The sequence below is a fragment of the Cyphomyrmex costatus genome, unplaced genomic scaffold (assembly GCF_001594065.2).
Source record: "Cyphomyrmex costatus isolate MS0001 unplaced genomic scaffold, Ccosl1.0 scaffold51, whole genome shotgun sequence".
Taxonomy (NCBI): domain Eukaryota; kingdom Metazoa; phylum Arthropoda; class Insecta; order Hymenoptera; family Formicidae; genus Cyphomyrmex; species Cyphomyrmex costatus.
The window spans coordinates 752,250-765,092 of record NW_017279354.1 but is presented as its reverse complement, the minus strand read 5'-3'; the positions used below and the strand labels follow the sequence as shown (position 1 = coordinate 765,092).

General features: G+C 28.0%; 2 protein-coding genes across 4 annotated transcripts in view; one reads left to right on the top strand and one right to left on the bottom strand.

Moving 5' to 3' along the window:
• Positions 1–2,894: 2,894 nt before the first annotated feature.
• On the top strand, positions 2,895–8,198 carry LOC108778761 (leucine-rich repeat-containing protein 58). Of its 3 annotated transcripts, none has more exons than XM_018546022.1 (5): positions 2,895–3,077; positions 4,454–4,933; positions 5,600–5,816; positions 6,687–6,876; positions 8,173–8,198. In XM_018546022.1, exons 2-5 carry the CDS (start codon positions 4,461–4,463, stop codon positions 8,178–8,180), a joined length of 888 nt encoding a protein of 295 aa, XP_018401524.1. In that variant the 5' UTR covers positions 2,895–3,077; positions 4,454–4,460; the 3' UTR covers positions 8,181–8,198. The 3 variants fall into 3 exon arrangements, with proteins under 3 accessions (XP_018401524.1, XP_018401522.1, XP_018401523.1); XM_018546020.1 differs by lacking the exon at positions 8,173–8,198 and adding an exon at positions 7,552–7,742; XM_018546021.1 differs by lacking the exon at positions 8,173–8,198 and adding an exon at positions 6,943–7,019.
• Positions 8,199–9,375: 1,177 nt separating this feature from the next.
• LOC108778791 (glycogen synthase kinase-3 beta) overlaps positions 9,376–12,843 on the bottom strand; it is a 53,645-nt gene continuing 50,177 nt past the window's right edge. Inside the window, exon 8 of the mRNA XM_018546065.1 lies at positions 9,376–9,657. Within this exon, the coding sequence (XP_018401567.1) occupies positions 9,584–9,657 (74 nt within the window). The 3' untranslated portion in view covers positions 9,376–9,583. The remainder of the gene's footprint in view (positions 9,658–12,843) is intronic.

The following is a 12,843-nucleotide window of genomic DNA, read 5'->3' as shown; positions in this document are numbered from 1 at the left end:
AAATAATTAATCCTAAGTATTTTGAGAGTTTATTTTTATGGAGACAATTTTGAAAAATGTATAATTATTTTAATGAATTTGTAATTAAAAAATTATTAAAATATTTAATGTGTATAGATTATTTTTTAATTTATTGAATTATTTTGAACATTTTTAATTTGGATCTTAAGTTTGTATGTTACAGAACCATCGTTGATACAATGCTGAAAAATCCACTCCAACGCATCAGTCGGTGAGTGATAAATAAAACTTTATTACTAATGAGGTAACAAGTATTACATTAGAAATAAATATAACGCTTCATAGTTCCATTATTTTAAAATGGATGAGCTATAAAGAATTATGATACATATTTAATCTTGGATTTATCTATTGCTACATGTCAATTCGATGTATTATTGGGCTTGTGTGATATTATGTTTATACTCAAACTCAATAATACATCGAATTGATATGTAACGATAGATAAATCCAAGATTAAATATGTACCATAATTCTTTATAGCTCATCCATTTTAAAGTAATGGAACTATGAAGCGTTATATTTATTTCTAATGTAATACTTGTTACCTCATTAGTAATAAAGTTTTATTTATCACTCACCGACTGATGCGTTGGAGTGGATTTTTCAGCATTGTATCTACGATGGTTCTGTAACATACAAACTTAAGATCCAAATTAAAAATGTTCAAAATAATTCAATAAATTAAAAAATAATCTATACACATTAAATATTTTAATAATTTTTCAATTACATATTCATTAAAATAATTATACATTTTTCAAAATTATCATCATAAAAATGAACTTTTAAAATATTTAGGATTAATTATTTAGTTATTACACTTTAATCATCTTCAATTAATTATTACTTCTTTAATTATTACTTTTAATCATGGATATAAAATAATCTAATTTTTTTATGCATGCTAACAATAAATGTACTCACTGCAAGGTTGTTCCATTGGCATCCGATTATGTTTTTCTTATATGTCTTCCTCTCCTTGCACAAAGTTGCCGAGCCAACTTGTCTATCTCTCTTCTCCCATTACTTTGTGTAGATATTTGTTAAAATTAAATGCGCGTCCTTCTCTGCAATAAACGACAAATTTATAGATTTAAGTTTCAATTACCATTCCTCGAACGAAACGTGAATGATCGAAAAATAGGGAAGTGGCGTCGTTTTCCGCGTGCGACTTCACACGTAACAAAAAGCGACGCGACTTATTTATCAATTGATTCTCGAGCAAACGAGTAAAAATGTTCGAGAGTTCAAAGGTGATTGTTGTTAAAATACTTCTCGCGTCGCATGTCAAACTTTTAATAATTGAATAATAATTATTAGTAATTACCTCGTTGGTAAATAATTCCGCGTCATTCTCGTTGTTTTATTCTCTGCAAAGATGAGGAAATCAGGACTTCTGGAAATCAGGACGCGTCTGGAGTCTGGAGATAGCGGAGATCAGGATTCTTCCGAGGATAGTGGAGAATCAGGATGTTTCCGAAGAGACTCCATCCAGAATACTTGCGGAGATAGTGGTAAGTGGTAATTCTTTCCAGAGGAAAGATTACAGTGCGAAACAAGAGAGCGAACTATTCCAACGTTTCCAACGTCAAACGTGATATGACAGGAACACTCCCGTCCCGACTTGCAACAACTCGCAAAAGCGCGAAACCGCGAGTTACGCGATATTTATATCCCCCGATCAGACTCGAACCCCACCACTCGCAGTCAACCAATGAGCGCGATGTGGCGCGATGCTCTGCTACAAGCGCGGTTGAAGCGCGTATTCAAGCGTTGATTGGATCACCGCTAGCTTTCTATTCAAGTATATAAAGCGCGACGTGCAAAATTTTTAGTAATTTTCAGATTTTGATGCTGCGTGGTTCTTGAGGACAGAGAAGTTGGCAATGTTGGCATATGTCCACGTTTTGTGGACATAGAGGCGCCTCAAAGTAACAAGCTAAATCCCGGGCACAGCCGCTCTCAGGCAATTCTCTCTGGTATCACTCTCTGTTCTTATCGTTTACTGAACGTTAAACAAGGATGATATGACATACGGGAGAACTCGGGTGGGAATATAAACACGCTTTTAGAAAAAAGAGGAAAGATGAACATGTAAGTATGAAGTTCAACTAAAAGGAACAGCTAATTATTGAAACCCGACGATATGCTGAAGGCTCAGCAGAAATTGAAGGACTCGGACATATCAAGCGGCTTGGATTATCAATTGATGGTAAATGTCGAAATATTTATTTTGGTAATTATTTAGAATTTGTTATTTTTAAAGCAGTGACAGATGTCTTAACCTCTAAAATCTCGAACTTTCGCTTAATATCTCGGTTCACGAGATCGACCGCCACATATTTCTTCCGGATTCTTTCATTTTGAGTGAAAACGCGTCGAATGAGCCTAATTAGATTAAAATCGAAGGTGAGGACCGTATTCTATCATAAATAATTACCAAATAAATTCTTTTTAATAAATACATAATAAAAATTGTTTCAACAATGAATTTTATTTGGATATATAATTTCCTTATCAATTACTTTTAATAGAATATATATATATTTATAACGGATTCTTTTCAAACATATGCTGCAAATCGTATAAATCCAGCTGGATAAACCTTACAATAGAAGCTTTCCAATGAGAGACACTGATGACACAGTATAATAGTGAATTATTATCTCTTTGTTGTTCGTCAACGTTAAACAAAGATGAAATGATAACTGTGCGCAGCGTCGCTTGTTGGAAAGCTTTCAATGTTTGTATTTAGGATTGGCTGCGACAGAACTTGGCGGGGAGAATGGCTGGAGCAGCAGCAAGCAGCGGCGGAGATGATAGGCGATGGATACAGACGTGAGACACACGTTGATAAAGCGCAGATGTCATGCGGTCGCGATTCGTGTACCGCCTATTTCCGTGTGGTTAATCGCCGTTCTATTTGCGCTGCTCATAAAATTCGCTTGTTCGAGATTTACGCATTGTGACACGAATTGTGTTTTCAAGAAGTGTTAACTAACGGAAGATTGCCAACGGCATTGTCTTCTTCGTGAAGCTAAAACAAGTAATAAGTAAGTGTTGTGCTCCATGCAGTTCACGATACCAGAACCAGACGGGCCGCAGTGACGTCACATGATAATCATTAATAATTCGCGTAATAGCAACGCGCGGATTTCAAATATTCGCATAAGTCGTTTTTAGTCATTTTACCTCTATATTACTCTTAATTTCTATTGACAGTAATATAGAATTAAAATGAATATTTTTGATAAAATGTTTTTAAATAATACACAATATAGAATTAAAAAATTTTAATTTTATATTGGATAACGTCTTTAAACTAATGAATTATCAATGTGTGTGAATATTATTCAATATTTATGCGGTCGTTGATCGAATGTAATTTATATTTATCTACAAATTCTTTGTTTCAATACAGCATAATGTTCAAAATCAGGATATAAAATGTTTTTAATACGCTGTTTGGGATTCTTACAACTTTTTACTAAAAATAACTTATTTAATAATTTGTTAGATATATTATACATATGTCAATATATATATAATTTAGAAATAATTTTTGTAATATTAATGATTGCAATTCAGTTGAGAGTGTAAAAGTTCGATAGTGTTATTGTAGCACCTTGTATATTATTTTCTCCGAAACATTCAAGAATTATTTTACAACAAAGTCATCATTTGGACTAATAAGCACGATTTGCGCGACACGACGGTCTTCTCAGAATCTTATCGATATTTTTGATAATTTTACATGCACCAAATGTATGTTGAATATATATGCGTGCATATTCGTGAGTAATTACTATAATTAAAAGTGCGCTAAATAAAGAATACACTTTGAAAAATCATACTCATTTTTAATTATGCTATTTTCATGTTTATAAGTTATTTCAATGGCGATAGTAATTTTTATTGCACGCTTTTAATCTGTTTGAATTTATCAATTTTTTTAATTGACTTGATAGGCGTCGTGTGCGATAATTTATGTTGAACGCAAATCCAGATCGTCATGTATCATCTACATGACGAAAGTTACACATTTATTATTTACATTTTGCCATTTCTCATTGCTCGATTACGATAATGACGATGCGGTTTCGTATATAAAAGTATCATTTTATTCCTACACAAATTTCCAGCATTTTCTTTGGAAAAACATTTAGATAATCGCACGCGCAATAATATTACTGTTAAATTAATGAATTAATTTTATATGTAGGTATACTATAAATGTCATATGAAAAATAGACGGAAAAATAAAAACATCAAAAAAATTAAATATTATAAATATATAAACAAATTAATGTTATAATTTTTATATTATATGTATGGTATTTACATTTGTTTATATAAACGGTACATTATAATAAATAAGTGGTGTAACAATGAAATATAAAGTAAAAGTATAAAATATTTTAAAATATAGAACAGTCATGGAGAATTACACATCAGACTCCAGTGACTCGGATTCTACCTTGAGGACATTGGACCTGTCCTATCTGTTACTCGACAACGAAGTATTAGACAAGCAATTCCTCAATACCAAAAGCCCAGAGCAAGTGGATACCTTATTGTTGAGTCAAAATCTTCTCACAACTCTACCTGCCAGTATCAGTAGATTCATCAATCTGAATTTTCTCGATATCTCGAACTGTGGCCTCACCAGCTTACCAGATTTTTGGACGAATTGTCCTTTGACTTGTTTGATTGCGAAACACAATAACATAACTAATGATGGATTGGCGAAAGATTTTGAAAATCTTGTTAATTTGAGGGAACTCAATCTAAGTGGCAATAGACTCACAGAATTTCCTAATCAAATTTTTGATCTACCTGGATTAAAATATCTTTATCTAGGTGGCAATCGTATCAGCGAAATTGCCAAGGACATCTGGAAATTGCAAGGGTAATTGCGCAGTTTAACGAATTTTAATGTTTAAGATTTAAGTAAAAAAAAAATAAAATTTATTGATATATATTATTAGCTAATCAATAATCGGCAATTAAAAATTTAAATATAAGAAGAGCATGAAATATTTTAGAAACCATAATTAAATATCTTAGTATATATGTGGCAATAAAAAATTTTGAATTTAAAAAATCGCTATTATTAATAACAATATAATTACTAAAAGTTTATATTTGTGATAAAAGGGTATGATAATTTTTAAAGTGATTTCTATGATTATTTTTATAGCAATATTGTATTATAAAATCTATAACTTTCTGCGTTTATACATATAAAGGATTATGGATAAAGAAATTTTTAATTCTCACTAATGTACTAATTTTAATTATTTGTTATATTGTAATGTTCATTTGACAGAATTTTTTAGTTTCAAATTACATTACGCAGTAAAAGAGAAAAATTACAGTCATAAATGAGAGTTATATTATAGTACATAATAATATTTTAATACTATTAATTTAAATAATTGTTTGCGAGTATAATACATGCGTATTGTGTTTTAAGAAAATATATAAAAAAAGAAAATATATACGTATATATAAAATGTAATAATTAGTTGATTTTATCAAAAACATTATTAAGAAATATTTCTATTTATCAAAGATTGCGAGTTTTGTCAATGGGAAACAACAGATTGACAGAGGTACCGTCCACCCTTGGTCAACTGAAGACTCTACAGGCTCTCATACTTTGTGATAACATGCTAGAGAGTCTGCCAAACTCGATAGCCAATTTAATGAACTTGAAAACTCTGTCGCTTCACAAGAACAGAATACGAACATTACCTACTGAGATAATAACATTAAAATGCCTCACAGAGGTGAGTTATGAATAATTTTATCATATTTTTCAGTCTGTTTAATATGTATGTGTATACATACATACAAGGTACCTTATTTTAATTACTGCAGGCAAATATTATATCTCAAAAATTATGAAAGATACGAAAAATCGTTTAAGACAAATTGTTAACTTAATTGAGGCGTAAATAATATTATAGCAAAATTAATTTTCCAAAATCACATAAAGGTTATTATTATTAAAAAAAAAATAAAATTAAATATATGACTTTTTTACATAATATGATTCCTTTAATTGTTCTATGAAGTATTAAAGTAAAGCTATTGACTCAATAATTTATGAGATACTTTATGGTTTATACTTTATTTTGGTATATTTTAACATGAGATATAAAAAAACTTGAAAATTATTGATTGTTAATGTTTCTCCGTATCTTTTATTTTTTGAAATATTTGATTGTTTAAAATAAAAAGGAATACTATGTGTATGTCTATGTATGTGTATGTGTATGAATATGATGATTATAATAAAGTCTAGTATTATAAATAACATAATAAATTTGTCGGTGCAGAAAACACTTTATATCAAAATAAATTTAAAATATAATTTTTTAAAAATAAAATGTTGATTGAAGCCTTGATTAAAGCGATATACACATTTTGCTATTGCGCCAAGAAAATTTAGTTTAGCGATCTTTTTATACGAAGAATATTATATCGTTTAATGAACTCATAATTGTTTTCACAAATCTGATTTCTTTACTGTAGCCTCTGCTTATTTAAATGTTTTTGCTATGCAATCTTTGCGCAATAAATTTTATAACTGTTGTAATTGATTTTTTAAAATTAAAATTTGTCCTGTGAAAAACAATTTTATTTGTTTTTTGCAGTTGTCTTTACGAGACAATCCGTTGGTGGTGAGATTCGTATCTGATATGACACACAATCCACCATCGTTATTGGAGCTAGCAGCACGTATCATCAAGTCCAGTGATATTCGCTACGATAATGAAAGTATACCGCATAACTTAGTACAGTACCTCAATAGTGCCCACAGCTGTGTCAATCCTAAATGCAAAGGTCAGTGTTTCAATTAGTAATAATTATAATTTAGATGTTATAAAAATCAATGCTTTGGTGAAATAGTAATCGGATTCATATCGAACGTGAGAGGAGAGTAGCAGAAGCGTATAAACGAAGCTTTTAGATAAGAAACGAAAAAATTGAGGCAACGAAATGTAAATTAAGCGTAAATATCTTTTACGTTTCGAGAACGCATGAAAAAACTTAAGCGAATCAATCAATGACAGTCGAGCGTTCTCGAGAAGATATAAGTTATAGATCGAAAAAAAAAAAAACTGCAATACATTCGTTACAACGCATTCTATACCGAGAAAAACTTTTTCATATTTATAGCTATAATTATTGTATATTATAATATTATAACTATGATTATGATTATTATATTATTAGTAATAATAATGGTATTATTATGTATAGTTATTGTAACTATAATTATAGTCATTTTCGGTTGCCAACTATGTATATTGGTTAATAGAACCATACACATAGTTATTACTAATATTATAGTAGTCATAATTATAATTATAGTAATATATAATATAGTTATAAATATTGTGTGAAAAGTTTTTCTCTCAGTGTAAAATTGCGCAGCAATAGGAATAATTCGAAATAACAAACCGTTTTTTTCGACTCAAATCTCGTTTCAAGATTAACTTTTACCTTTCTGCGCAGGTGTTTTCTTTAATAATCGTGTGGAGCACATTAAATTTGTTGATTTCTGCGGCAAATATCGCTTACCATTATTGCAATACTTATGTAGCAGCAAGTGCATCGAGCCTCGCGACAACAATGAGGAGCCTGTTAGTGGTGCCATGATCAGAAAAGTTCTTCTCGGCTAGTGATATTTTAAAAACATATTTCTGTAATAGAAGATAAGATTTTGAAAATTATTTCACTACAATTGTTTCCACTTCAAGGGAGTTCATTCTCCGTTTTCTATAATAAGAAAATTGATCAGTGATATAAAATTAAAAAATGTAAATATTAATTATATGAAAATAACTATATATATGGGAATATATAGTTTTTATATGGGAATATATATTTTTGTTCTTTTTTCGGTATTAAAAGTATAATGTACACTCAACAGTAAAATTAAAGCATTACTTATTCTGTCTCCCAAAAATAGGCAAATTTTAAAAGAGTAACGTGATAAGTGACGAGTAGATAAGTGATGCTTTAATTTTGCTGTCGAGTGTACAATGATTAATATGGTATGTTAAATATAATTTTGTAAAATATAATATATGTTTATTTAAATACAATATAAAGATTTTCTGTTGATTTTTTTAGTATTATAACTTCGAAGACAGCAAGACAAATTTGAATCTACTTCAAAAGGTTGTGAAAATAAAAGATTATTTTCAAAATCAATTTAAGAGATATATATAAACCTACATTTTTCAAACCCTTTATTAAAAAGTCTCTTTTTTCACTTTAAAGTATTTGTAAACTGGAATTATGTTACTCTCATATTACACATTTACCACATTATCATGTGTTATATTCTCATTTAATTGTAAATATTTCAAGTTTATTAATCGCATATCCTTTATTTATTTGCTTAAATATTTTTAATAATATTAGAAAACATATTTTGGTATACAGAAAAAGATCGAGACAGCAGTTAACGTTATTATTGTTAATAGTTTATTGTTAAATAAACCACAAAATATACAATAATAATATTATTTATATATATAGAGTGATTCCGCGTGATTAACGATGGGGCGGTATTGCGCAATTTCTTTTTCGCTTAAACACATTCAGAATAGTTATACTACAAGGTATTCATCATCGTCATTGCGACTAATACGTTTTTTGCGTCATTATTTTTCATAAAACTAAAAACAACATTCAAGAGAAAGAACGCAGAGGAGGAGTAGCGAAATAAGAATGGTAGGTAAGTGTGTGTATTTATAATTTTATATATATATGTATAATATATATACTCATGTATATATATAATTGTGTAAACATAGCAATCGTGTAATAAGAGTTTTACTACTTTTTTCACTTTTTGCTCACCGCTTAGTACAGTGTGTAGTTATATATAATTAATTACCTATACATACATATACATATTCATATATATATGCGCTTTATCTATTATATATTACATACATATATATGTATGTACATGCTTCTTTTTCTCGCTCGCTCGCTCTCTCTCTCTCCTCTCTCTCTCTCTCTTTCTCTCTCTCTCTCTCTCTCTGTTATTTTTTCACACATACACACACACACATATACATGTGCGCATATAATCTCACACCTATTCACAACGTCGAATTAGCGCATTTTTATCGTATAGGCGTGGTAGTAACTAGCACTACTCTTTACTTCTTTTTTTCTTAATCATCTTTTCATATTAATTTTATTTTATTTAACTGCGTGGTAAATATTTTTGTATTGTTTCACTCTCTCTCTCTCTCTCTCTCTCTCTCTCTCTCTCTCTCTCTCTCTCTCTCTCCCCCCCCCCTCTCTCTCTCTATGTATATATATATATATGTATATATATATTAAACAATTTCTCCCTAATATCGTACATTCATATTTTAAACGTTAAGGACTCACTGCAGCGCCTGCGGTTAAAGATGTTACCTTGATTTATCATTATATGCCGTCCCTTATATCATTCGGGAATATCGTCATCCTGTCCGTTCCAACTGGGGCGCGATGTGATCTCCATCAACCAATACATTTTCTATTCACCATCCACCACTTGCTGCTCCTGATGAGTCTCCTGCTCCTTCGTTTCCTTGGCATCTTTGTCCTCGTCTAAAATGCGATATTGAGGAGTGTAAAAGAGGTATAGGGTTATAAAAAAAGTAGTTATTTTTATTGGATTTTTTTGTATAATGTATTTCTTCTTTATGTTATGTAAATAAGTGATTACACAGTTTGCTTCAAAATGCTAACATGCAATATTTTTTAAAATTTATATTTTATAGTTCTGTATATAAATTATTAATTAAGCATATATTTTTTAATAATATTTTAATAATTAACAAATTCTTTTTAAAAAATTGTTTTATAGGTAAACATTAATTTTTTTTAAGTAGTAAAAGAAAAACTTTGTTTCTTATAATTTAAAATCTATATCATCCTATTATTCATAATTAAAACAAAAATAGAAATATTAAGACAAGAGTAAAAATATGTGTTTTAAAGTGGTTTTAAAACAAACTAAATAGAAAAAAATTTTTTTGACATTCTAATATTTTAAAGTTAAATTATATAATAAATAAAATCTTTTTATACAAAATATATTTTATCTAAAAATCGTTCTTTTGTACATTTCTATAAAAAAAAGAGAAATAATTTAAAGAGATTGACAATTTTGTCTGAAGGTTCTGTAATATTTCTATTGAGAGAGTAATTGCATATTAAATGAAACGTATTTACTAATGACTATAGTGAGATATTGATTGCTTTGTCATTAGGTCAAATCGGTTAAGAACTCCTAACGTCATAATCAAGGATGTCGCGATGTGATAATAAAACGCATATTATTTCTACACGGTATCCAAGAATTCGTGAAAATGCACTTTGCAGTATATTAAAAATAAAAGCATTATCACATAAGTAAGTTTTAAAAACGTAAATAAATTGTAAGCATTCGTACAATTTTAAAATAGACAACATTATTTTTAATTCATTCTAAGGATATTAATAGAACATCAATTTTTTTTTCAATTTAACTTAGCTATTACATATCAATACATAAATAATAAAACATTGACGTGAAATTTTAATTGAATTTCAATCAAAATTTTAATTTAGTTATTAAAATATATAGAACATTAAAATTTAATAAGTTCCAATAAATACAAAGTTACAGGAAAATGCAAAAAATATTGGAAAACCCTATATAAAAATTATGATTAATTTAATTAGTTTCAATTTATACAGGTACTATAAAAGACAGTAGAAAAAAGTTGTGTGACTTCAGTCAATATTTCAATTTTCAAATTTAATAAATTTTTAATTGAAAAAATAATTTTTGTATTATATAACAGAAAATTAGAAGAATTATAGTTATAATTATGAATTCTTTTAAATAAAAAATTTAAAGTTTTTTTTATCCTCATAATCTTTCTGAAACACTTCTGAAGAGGATGTCCAGTAATTGAGATTCTTCAAACAATGTTGAAATTAGATCAAATTGGATCCAAAAGAAAAATTAAGATTATTCCTAACGTATCACTCACATCTTCATATCAAACATTCCACAATAGTGTATAAATTCATATTTACACGATAAACTTTAATAAACGGATAATAAATGAGATACATGAAATGTCTGTGGAATAAATGGACGAATTCAAATGGAATTAGAAGGAAAAATTATTCGTATGGAATTCATAAAACGTATTTGTGAAATTTCGTTGAAAAATTAAATTAAATATGAAATTGAGTTAATGCATTTAATCAAAAACAAAATATAGAATAAAACAAATATTTTTTATTCTTTTTAAATAAAACATATTCTTTTAATTTTTATTTTCCTTCAATTTAAACAAAAAAATTAAATGTTAAAAAATTAAAGTATATATGTATTTCTAAAGTCAACATTCAAATTAATACACAACAAAGAAATACCGAATACATGTATATGCCCTTAGCAGAAACATTTTTGCGAAAGAGTACATTGATTGAAACAAGATCAAATTCTTAATTTTTCGTAGATATTCGTAATGGCACATAGAGTAACGTCGAAAAATCAAAGAATTCTCCGCCCTTTTCATATACGTCTTTTGACTCTATAAATTGAGTTTTTACGGAATCTTTTTTGTGTCTTGTACAAAATTGTTTGATATACCACGAAACTTAAACAACACTACTCTTTGAATATTTACGAAAAACTAAGAATTTCTGAGATGTTGCTGCGATATATAGCTTTGTACTTTTTCGTAAAAATTTTCTCTGTCAGGGATATTAAAAAGTAATTAAACTTTGTAAATTTAAATTTAATTTAATTAATTTGTCGATTGCTCTTAAAAGTACTTGTTTTATTTTCAACAATTCCTTCTTTCTCATCCATTTTTATTCGTGTCTAATTTATAAATCCATTAAAGACCATAGCGCTGTTATATTAAAACTTTACTTAATAAAATTTATTTGATTAAAAATCGCATTTATAATATAATATTTTATTACAATTGTATGTGTATGTGTGTGTGCTCTCACTTTTTATGCTACAATATATTGAACAATTTATCATTATATTATACATTTTCAAAACATTTTCGTATATTTGAACACGAAATATTGAAAAGAATTGATATGAGAACATCATTTGTTACTAAATTTATTTTATTAATAGTAAAATTTTTATTTTAAAAATGATATTGGTCGTTAATGGATTAATGTAATATACATTACATTAAGTTCTTACACGATATGTTGTTTTAGGAAAATAGAAATTAAGAAAGATTAGTCATTATCGATATATCGTAATTACATTATTTAGCATTCTTTAACTTTATGCAGATATATTAATACATTACACGATGCAGAACAATATTACATACATGTCCGCAATATCCAAGTATAAAGTATATTTTACAATATATTATATTAGTGCAAAAGTATTCATCGATAAAATTTAGAATAAAATAATACTTTCAAAACAAATACTCTTATTAATTATAATAAAATAATCATACATCATACAATTTTACTTTGAACTCGTCACTTAATCTTTTGCACTAATTTAATACTCATAATTTATGAACACCTGCGCGCGCGTACACACACACACACACACACACACACTCCACGCACATATACATATATATATTTTACATATTAGTTTATTGTTTATCTCTTTACAATTGTTACATATTTTACCCATTACATCGCATAAAAAGTGTAAACACTGATGCTCGGATAAAAAGAAAATTTAACAAATAAGTTAATTATAAAATAAGAAGAGTATATTATTTAAGGTTCGTATTTCCT

Bases quoted from the DNA above. Each gene is read 5' to 3' on its own strand.
- LOC108778761 (XM_018546020.1), top strand. From the start codon at position 4,461: ATGGAGAATTACACATCAGACTCCAGTGACTCGGATTCTACCTTGAGG. The intron at 5,817-6,686 runs GTGAGTTATGAA...TGTTTTTTGCAG, and splicing joins CATTAAAATGCCTCACAGAG to TTGTCTTTACGAGACAATCC. The intron at 6,877-7,551 runs GTCAGTGTTTCA...CTTTCTGCGCAG, and splicing joins TGTCAATCCTAAATGCAAAG to GTGTTTTCTTTAATAATCGT.